At 33.7% G+C, this 10906-nt stretch overlaps 1 protein-coding gene across 1 annotated transcript; it reads right to left on the bottom strand.

The window, feature by feature from the left end:
* Positions 1 to 2657: 2657 nt before the first annotated feature.
* LOC139431112 (uncharacterized) lies at positions 2658 to 10360 on the bottom strand. The gene is made up of 2 exons (XM_071198692.1): positions 9637 to 10360; positions 2658 to 4810 (listed from the first exon to the last, which is right to left on the bottom strand). The coding sequence occupies exon 2, from the start codon at positions 4808 to 4810 to the stop codon at positions 2987 to 2989; it is 1824 nt and encodes a 607-aa protein (XP_071054793.1). The 5' UTR covers positions 9637 to 10360; the 3' UTR covers positions 2658 to 2986.
* Positions 10361 to 10906: the final 546 nt, after the last annotated feature.

The raw sequence follows: 10906 nt of genomic DNA, 5'->3' as shown, positions 1-10906 counted from the left end.
AAAATGTTACAGACCATTGCGTTAAGGGCACAATTTGCTACAACTTGTGTAGTAAAAGTTTTTCTGTACTATGCTCCGGATACCGTTTTTTTTCAACACTCTTCTATTTTTCACATTTTTGAAAAATTCTCGATATTGATGCATCTGGGAATAAAAATGTTACAAACCATTGCGTTAAGGGCACAATTTGCTACAACTTTTGTAGTAAAAGTTTTTCGGTACTACGCTTCCGATACCGTTTTTTTTTCAACACTCTTCTATTCTTCACATTTTTGAAAAATTCTCGATATTGATGCATCTGGGAGCAAAAATGTTACAGACCATTGCGTTAAGGGCACAATTTGCTACAACTTGTGTAGTAAAAGTTTTTCTGTACTATGCTCCGGATACCGTTTTTTTTCAACACTCTTCTATTTTTCACATTTTTGAAAAATTCTCGATATTGATGCATCTGGGAATAAAAATGTTACAAACCATTGCATTAAGGGCACAATTTGCTACAACTTTTGTAGTAAAAGTTTTTCGGTACTACGCTTCCGATACCGTTTTTTTTTCAACACTCTTCTATTCTTCACATTTTTGAAAAATTCTCGATATTGATGCATCTGGGAGCAAAAATGTTACAGACCATTGCGTTAAGGGCACAATTTGCTACAACTTTTGTAGTAAAAGTTTTTCTGTACTATGCTTCCGATACCGTTTTTTTTCAACACTCTTCTATTTTTCACATTTTTGAAAAATTCTCGATATTGATGCATCTGGGAGCAAAAATGTTATAGACCATTGCGTTAAGGGCACAATTTGCTACAACTTTTGTAGTAAAAGTTTTTCTGTACTACGCTTCCGATACCGTTTTTTTTCAACACTCTTCTATTCTTCACATTTTTGAAAAATTCTCGATATTGATGCATCTGGGAGCAAAAATGTTACAGACCATTGCGTTAAGGGCACAATTTGCTACAACTTGTGTAGTAAAAGTTTTTCTGTACTATGCTCCGGATACCGTTTTTTTTCAACACTCTTCTATTTTTCACATTTTTGAAAAATTCTCGATATTGATGCATCTGGGAATAAAAATGTTACAAACCATTGCGTTAAGGGCACAATTTGCTACAACTTTTGTAGTAAAAGTTTTTCGGTACTACGCTTCCGATACCGTTTTTTTTTCAACAATCTTCTATTCTTCACATTTTTGAAAAATTCTCGATATTGATGCATCTGGGAGCAAAAATGTTACAGACCATTGCGTTAAGGGCACAATTTGCTACAACTTGTGTAGTAAAAGTTTTTCTGTACTATGCTCCGGATACCGTTTTTTTTCAACACTCTTCTATTTTTCACATTTTTGAAAAATTCTCGATATTGATGCATCTGGGAATAAAAATGTTACAAACCATTGCGTTAAGGGCACAATTTGCTACAACTTTTGTAGTAAAAGTTTTTCGGTACTACGCTTCCGATACCGTTTTTTTTTCAACACTCTTCTATTCTTCACATTTTTGAAAAATTCTCGATATTGATGCATCTGGGAGGAAAAAATGTTATAGACCATTGCGTTAAGGGCACAATTTGCTACAACTTTTGTAGTAAAAGTTTTTCTGTACTACGCTTCCGATACCGTTTTTTTTCAACACTCTTCTATTCTTCACATCTTTGAAAAATTCTCGATATTGATGCATCTGGGAATAAAAATGTTACAAACCATTGCGTTAAGGGCACAATTTGCTACAACTTGTGTAGTAAAAGTTTTTCTGTACTATGCTCCGGATACCGTTTTTTTTCAACACTCTTCTATTTTTCACATTTTTGAAAAATTCTCGATATTGATGCATCTGGGAATAAAAATGTTACAAACCATTGCGTTAAGGGCACAATTTGCTACAACTTTTGTAGTAAAAGTTTTTCGGTACTACGCTTCCGATACCGTTTTTTTTTCAACACTCTTCTATTCTTCACATTTTTGAAAAATTCTCGATATTGATGCATCTGGGAGCAAAAATGTTACAGACCATAGCGTTAAGGGCACAATTTGCTACAACTTTTGTAGTAAAAGTTTTTCTGTACTATGCTTCCGATACCGTTTTTTTTCAACACTCTTCTATTTTTCACATTTTTGAAAAATTCTCGATATTGATGCATCTGGGAGCAAAAATGTTATAGACCATTGCGTTAAGGGCACAATTTGCTACAACTTTTGTAGTAAAAGTTTTTCTGTACTACGCTTCCGATACCGTTTTTTTTCAACACTCTTCTATTCTTCACATCTTTGAAAAATTCTCGATATTGATGCATCTGGGAGCAAAAATGTTACAGACCATTGCGTTAAGGGTACAATTTGCTACAACTTTTGTAGTAAAAGTTTTTCTGTACTATGCTTCCGATACCGTTTTTTTTTCAACACTCTTCTATTTTTCACATTTTTGAAAAATTCTCGATATTGATGCATCTGGGAGCAAAAATGTTATAGACCATTGCGTTAAGGGCACAATTTGCTACAACTTTTGTAGTAAAAGTTTTTCTGTACTACGCTTCCGATACCGTTTTTTTTCAACACTCTTCTATTCTTCACATCTTTGAAAAATTCTCTGTTGGGGATGGTTTACCCAACGTAGATTTTGGGATGCTGACGAGGTTTTTTTTGAAAGTATGGACAGAACTAACGCTCCACAGTTTATTGACGTGCTTACTTCTTATTACATTAACAACTTGCTTACAACTAACTTAAAATTACCTAAATTCGTAATTGCGAAATAGAGACAAGGAATAAAAGAAAGAAAGGAAAGATAGGATTGTCGACCAATATTGCTAAGTAAGGAAAAGAATCATGTTACACAATTTTGGTTAATTAATAGAAAAGAAAATGACTGAGTTTAAAATAAAGAGAAAAGAATAACATTAAGAGAAAAGAATAACATTAAGAGAAAAGAATAACATTAAGAGAGGAGAATAACATAATTATAATTATACACTCGCAACACGTCCCCCCTTAATTAGGAAATTTGTAGGAAGGGTTGCTGCAAATTTCTATTGTATCTACGGATTCGGCAGAATTTTGAGTAGGCTGTACTACGTCTACAGGTTTTTCTTTTTTTAATTTTCGCAATACTATTATTACAATGGTAACAATTATAAAAATTATCAATAATACATAAATGGATACATAATGATGTACATCGTGAACATTTGGAACTAATTCTTTTTGCTTATCTTTTAAATGACTTAAACTAACACTAAATTTACTTAAACTTATTAAGTTATTTGACATTAACGAATAATTGTACTTGGGAACATTAGCAAAATTTATCTTTGACTTCCAAAACGCTTCAGTCATATTAATTTTTGGAATAAAAGGAGTAATAAAATTTGTAATTTGCTTAATTTCGTTAAATGATTGTAAAATTACATTGTCAGCATAAGCTACACATTTTGGTTGTAGATTTAAAATTCCTGTGTTATTTAATTCAATCGACGATTTACTAAATTTACAATTTATTTGTAGGGATGTCGCCTTAGGGGCTGCAAAAATCCAAGAATTTGGAGCTTCATTTTTTACGAATAAAGGGTGTAATAAATGTATTAATCGTTTGTCGCATGATTCTGATATTTTACTTTTACTATAAATTGATATTTCGCAGTTCTCACTGGCAGCTACGAAATGTAAAGGTTCTTTTTGTTCACAAAGTAATTTTTCATTTAAAGTAATACATGACTTAACATAATCTATATCAGTTTGAAAAAATTGTTGCTTATTATTATCTATTACTAAATACGATTTCGATGGCACAATAAAACTAAATAAATCTTTATCTAAACGCACTGGGAGACTTGTCACTTTTACTAAATCGTAAACGTCGCGGTTGGTTAATGGTACACGCACTATGAAATATATTATTTCTCCATTTCGATATACTGACAGTTTCAAAAGTTTGTACAATTCATGAGAATTTGCTAAAATGAGAGTGACTGGAAAGGTCGAATCTGTGGGAATTAAATTTTGAATTTTCTGCAGTTCCGAAACTAATTTTGCTGGGCTTAATAACAAAGGGTGGATAATTCCTTGATGGGCATTTATAAGGATTTCTAGTAAATTACCTTGATATTGACTAAAATGATTTGCAAGTAAATCGAAAAGTAGTACACTTTCGTCAATAGTTTGATAAAGCTTTATTTTTGCGGTGGCATTATTAACAGAATTTGATATTTTTTCGATATAATCTGTAATATGTTCTAATTTAGTTTGTAATTTCCGGTAAATAGGATTATTCTTAGTAGTGTTCAAGGCATTCATGGCACTTTCGAAAGTCGACACTTGATATTTTGATAACTCAATGAGTTTATTTTGATTTTCCTCTAAATAATTAATCTTTTTATTGAACATAGCACCGTCTTCAGCATCCAATGTACCGAAAAGCAATTTGGCTGCTCCGCCAATAATATTAACTGCACCCCGTTTGTTTCTTACATTATTATTAGTAGTGGCTAAAAGGTCAGCTACAAGAAGATCATTCTGTTTTAATCTTTCAAGAGTCGCATTCATTACAGAAGTGAATGTGTAACAAAATTGATCAGGAAGTACCTCTCTATTACTATTACAAATTTCATTGGTTTTTAAGGAACTAACAGTGACTAGTTGATACAGTTCTTTATAACTTCTAAGATCTATTGAGTTATACAGTTTCCAAACAGTGTTGTAAAGAGATAAGGCGTGTATTTGTTCAAAATAGAGGCCAGGATTTGATTCTATTCGATTTATCTCAAATCCCTGCTCCGGCGTGGCGACCACTATAGAGATTAGGATTAGTATCAGCATCTGAAATGATTATCTTTGATTAATAGTTTGAAACAATTTTAATCTGTTATTATGCACTTTAACTTTTTTGTTACCAATTTGTATAGTTGAATTTTCTGGAGAGTTAATTTCGATGACATTATAAGGACCGTTATATAATTTGTCAAGTTTATTTTTCCGTTTTTCGTTACGTAACAAAACTTTGTCACCTAATTTTACCGTCAATGGGTTTACTGATTTATCGTAAAGTGTTTTAGATATTTCTTTATTTTTTATCATATTTTCTCTCGCTAATTCATGACAGTGCTGCAATCTAGCTTTTAATTCATTTTGGTACAAATCGTAATTGTAACATATTTCGGGTATTTTCTTTAAGGAAGAGGGAATTTCTGCTTCATGACCAAATAATAAATGAAACGGTGTAAAATTCGTAGCAGAATGTACGGAAGTATTGTATGTAAATAATGCATAAGGAAGCCATGTATCCCAGTTGTTTTTATCCTTGTCAACAAAATTTCTTAAATATTCTGTTAAATTTCGGTGCGAACGTTCGAGACTGCCGTTTGACTGTGGGTGGTATGCTGTTGTTTGGATTTTAGTAATCTTTAAAATTTTACATGTCTCCTTAAATATTGAACTTAAAAAATTTGCACCCTGATCTGTTAATACGCAGTTTGGCGTTCCAAATTTACAAATTATTGATGTAACAAATGCTTCCGCAATAGCGTAACTTTCCTGATTTGGAAGGGGAATTGCTTCACAAAATTTCGTTAAATCATCTTCGAATGTCAAAATATATTTGTTTCGCGCTTCCGTTTCCGGGTAAGGACCCATGATGTCTAAGAAAACCTTTTCAAAAGGTTTAGTAGATGTTGTTGTTATCGCTAAAGGCATTCTCGTATGTTTACCTGATTTATTTTGCTGACATTTACCGCATGATTTAATAAAGTTCTTTATATCTTTTAACATTTTGGGCCATTTGTAATGTTTTCTAATGCGTTTATAAGTCTTTGCGATACCTTGATGTCCTCCTAAAGGGTTAGTATGGTATTCTTTAAAAATTATTAGTTTCTCTTCCTCTGTCCCGATGTCACTGACATTATTGTGATAAATTGTTAAAGTTACGCTAGTTATCGTTTGAAAGATATACCGTAACATTGATCGTATGATATTGATTTTAAAATTATTATAAGGTGGATACTTAGTGAAGTTTACCAAGGCTAAATTAATTAAATTATTTCTTTGAACGTAATCCGCAAGAATTTTGACTGAATCAAACATTTCTTCGTTAGTAAGTTTTTCTTTTGTCGTTATTAATAGGAATTCAATATCCTTCATGTTGACTCGAGTTACGGATTGTTGTACTACAGTTGTAGAATTAAACTTATCAATCGTTTCTGCATCGAGTTGCATTTTCTCGAACATGATACCGTTTACACGAGGATTAGTTGTTATGAAATGTACCCGTACACAAGACGCAGAAGCGGATTCAATATTTTCATGACTGTCTTTTATTTTCTCGTTTAAAATTAATCTGTTATTTGATTTAGAAATAAAATCTTCGTAGTTGGGTTTTGATTGACTCCGTGTAATGGCATTAATAAGAGTTGGAATACGGCTAAGGGCATCGGCGTTTGTGTTTTGTTTCCCCGGTTTATGTATAATTTCATACTCGTATTCCTCAAGTTTCAACCTGAATTTTAAAAGTCTACTCCCTGGATCTTTTACGGAAAATAACCACGTTAAAGGTTTATGATCGGTAATGACACAAAACTTTTTTCCAATAAGGTACGGCCTGAAATGCTTTACAGCCCAACAGATTGCCAACAATTCACGTTCCGTTGTACTGTAATTTCTCTCTGCTCTAGCCAGTGTACGAGAAGCATATGCTATAGGTAAGTCTTTCCCAATTTTTCCCTGGGAAAGAATTGCGCCCACAGCAAAATTACTGGCATCAGTAGTAAGGAGAAATTCACGCGAAAAGTCCGGGTATTGTAGAAGAGGAGCTGTACTTAATTTTTCTTTAAGTGTTACAAAAGCTTCTAAACAAGAGGGTGACCAATTGAATTCAACATTTTTCTTGAGCAATTCTGTTAATGGCAAAGAAATTTTAGCGAAATTTTGTATGTAACGCCTATAATAACCTGCTAATCCCAAAAACGATTTTATTTCTTTGGAGTTTTGTGGTACAGGATAATTCTTAACGCAATCAATTTTAGTCGGATCCGGGTACGTACCATTTTCGGTTATTATATGGCCTAAATAAATTAACTCTGGCCGCAGGAATTCACACTTTTCCGGTTTTAAACGTAAATTACTTTTTTTTAATCGTTCGAATACTTCAGTTAATTTTTGGTTGTGTTCTTGAAGTGTTTTCCCATAGATAATTATATCATCTAAGAATACAAAACATTTGATTCCTTGTAACCCTACTAATACAGAATTCATCAATCTTTGAAAAGTAGCTGGTGCTCCCTTGAGTCCAAATGGCATACGATTAAATTCATAATGGCCATATGCCGTGGAAAAAGCGGTTTTATGTTTATCCGAAGGTGACATGCGCACTTGGTGATATCCGGAAGCCAAATCCAATGAACTGAAAAATTTTGAATTTCCGAGTTGATCCAAAATCTCGGTGATGTTTGGTAACGGATGAACTGAGGATATTGTTTTTTCATTCAGCTTTCGAAAATCTACCACTACTCGCCACTGTTTATTACCATGAAGATCATTCTTCTTGGGAACTACCAAAAGAGGAGAATTATATGGTGACTGGGATTCAGTGATTATGTTATTTTGTAACATGGAATCAATTTGCGTTTTTATTTGTTCTTGTTGATGATGAGGCAATCGATAGGGTCTAATATTTACTGGAATTTCATCTTGAGTCGGTATAGAATGATTAACTAAACTCGTATATGGAAGAGAATCACCTTCTAAAAGAAAAATACTATGAAATTGTTTACAGATTTTTAGAATGCTTTCACATTCTTCAGGAGTCATATGATCTGTTCGAATAGAATTTTTTAAGATTTGTAGCCTTTCGCAGGTAGTATCAGAGGAATTAAAACTTAGTATGTCAAACTGAGTAAGATCGATAAATTCAATATTAGGATTTCCAATTTGAACTTCGTGTTCATTACTGTTTACAATTGGAACATAACAATAACCGTTTTCTGGTTTGATTATGCAGTTTCCGATGAAACATCCATTTTTAATTTCATTTGAAAGACATAGAGATTCAGATGTTGCACTTGTTTTGACGTGAACTATCGACTCAGTTCTTGCCGGTAACTTTACCACATTATTCGATGCCACTTCTACCATAGGTAGGGAGATAGTTTGAACGGAAATCTTAAAATCTACCTGTCTTCGTTCGTAGTCGATTTTTGCTTTATATTTCATAAAAAAATCTTTTCCCAATATTCCGCAAGACGTAATAGGGAAATCGTCAGGGACTAAATGAATTGTATGAGGGACGATTTCGTTTCCAATGAAGAATTTTGCATGGCATATGCCGTAGGAGAATATAGGGTTATCACCTATGCCTCTTAATTCCGATTTGTATTTTAGATGGCATACAGTGTCTTCCTTTACACAGCACCTTTTTATGATTGTAACTTGACTACCACTGTCAATTAAGAATTTTAAAGGTTTAGGAGTGATATCTGCACAGAGTTCTATTTCATCTAAGGTTGTTTTCGTTACAATATTAATTTTATAAGAAGGAATAGAAGAATTCTGAATTAATGACGTCGGATAGGCTTCTAATAATGTGGACGGCTCGGATTGCCTAAAGCTCCGGCCGTCGCCATCAAGTTTCCCGAATTCGAATTAGAATCTGTTTCAACCGTGTTTACGCGTGGTTGTTGACGTTTGAATTCGTCAGCGCGTTTCTTTTTATAACATTCGCGAATGTGATGACCGGGTTTTTTGCAATATGCACAAGTGATCGTGTTTACCGTAGTTTCTTGTTTTATTTCGCGCTTGTAAGGAATGCTAGGAATTTGTGCATGCGCACCTTGAGTTTGATTACGTTTAATAAAACAATCCTTTTCTAGGTGACCTAGTTTTGAACAAAAATGACATTTGGATCTTCCCGTGGATTTATTCTCAGTTTTTTTATGACCCAATACATTATTGAGACGTTCCTCCTCAACTGCGGCCGAAATTGCTTCAGTGAGGGTAGTGAATCGCGAAGCTTTAATAAGAACTTTGTATTGGTAATTAAGACCTTGTGTGAATGCTTGATAAGCGGATTTTTGATTTAAATTTTGAATAAGAGTTGCGGATTCTGGCCCTTGGCTCGCTATACATGCGTCATTTAAGTCGTTAAGTAATTGTTCAATTTTGTTCGCAAAATCTCTAACGCTTTCGTTATTGCCTTGTCGACAATTCAATAATTCCAATTGAAGTTGTGCAATTGACCTGGACTCTAAAAATTGTTCTTGTAGCAGTACCTTTAAATCGGCCCATTTAGTAACAGATTTGTATTTAATCAAGTGATAAGCTGGACCCGAAAGTTTTGTAATTATGATTTTTGCAAGTAACGCCTTGTCGGCATCGGATGTTAAAGATGTACTCATAATATCACAACATGACACAAATTTATGAAATTCCGATCGATTACCACTGAATTCGGGTATTATTTTAAGAGCCATATTAATGTCGAGTTTCGATTCGGTCATATTGTCATCTAAATTATTTGAATTCGGAGGAGAATAAACCCTTGAAACAATATGTGAGTTTTGATTTAAATTTTGAGATACTGGTGGAAAATTCAACTTTTTTGTTTGGCTTCGCAAATTCATCAAAATATTCTCATGAAAGTACAACAATTGACTTACTGTTGGTGTTGCGCGCGTCTCTCGGTATTGACGTTCACAGTAGGCGGCGCTGATGATGGCTGGAATTGATGAAGTTATGCTAGGTGGCGCTGATGATGGCGTCGTTGATGAGTTGGCAGCAACTTCCGGTAATAATGCGTCCTGGGCGTTGATGATGACGTGGATGATTTTTACGAGTCCCCTCGTAGTTCTGGTCCTCCTTTTGGTGTACTCGGATACCCTTCGCTTTTCCTTGCTTTAGGTTGTCCCACCAAATTTTCCACACTCCAATAAGAGTTTGATTAGTATACCTCGTATCACCTCTTATATTTTGCACACCCCACACCTGACACCAAAATATGTTGGGGATGGTTTACCCAACGTAGATTTTGGGATGCTGACGAGGTTTTTTTTGAAAGTATGGACAGAACTAACGCTCCACAGTTTATTGACGTGCTTACTTCTTATTACATTAACAACTTGCTTACAACTAACTTAAAATTACCTAAATTCGTAATTGCGAAATAGAGACAAGGAATAAAAGAAAGAAAGGAAAGATAGGATTGTCGACCAATATTGCTAAGTAAGGAAAAGAATCATGTTACACAATTTTGGTTAATTAATAGAAAAGAAAATGACTGAGTTTAAAATAAAGAGAAAAGAATAACATTAAGAGAAAAGAATAACATTAAGAGAAAAGAATAACATTAAGAGAGGAGAATAACATAATTATAATTATACACTCGCAACATCTCGATATTGATGCATCTGGGAGCAAAAATGTTACAGACCATTGCGTTAAGGGCACAATTTGCTACAACTTGTGTAGTAAAAGTTTTTCTGTACTATGCTCCGGATACCGTTTTTTTTCAACACTCTTCTATTTTTCAAATTTTTGAAAAATTCTCGATATTGATGCATCTGGGAATAAAAATGTTACAAACCATTGCGTTAAGGGCACAATTTGCTACAACTTTTGTAGTAAAAGTTTTTCGGTACTACGCTTCCGATACCGTTTTTTTTTCAACACTCTTCTATTCTTCACATTTTTGAAAAATTCTCGATATTGATGCATCTGGGAGCAAAAATGTTACAGACCATTGCGTTAAGGGCACAATTTGCTACAACTTTTGTAGTAAAAGTTTTTCTGTACTATGCTTCCGATACCGTTTTTTTTCAACACTCTTCTATTCTTCACATTTTTGAAAAATTCTCGATATTGATGCATCTGGGAGCAAAAATGTTACAGACCATTGCATTAAGGGCACAATTTGCTACAACTTTTGTAGTA

The sequence above is a fragment of the Onthophagus taurus genome, chromosome 8, assembly GCF_036711975.1.
Source record: "Onthophagus taurus isolate NC chromosome 8, IU_Otau_3.0, whole genome shotgun sequence".
Lineage (NCBI taxonomy): Eukaryota > Metazoa > Arthropoda > Insecta > Coleoptera > Scarabaeidae > Onthophagus > Onthophagus taurus.
The sequence above is the reverse complement of the archived record's forward strand: the minus strand, read 5'-3'. Positions and strand labels throughout refer to the sequence as shown.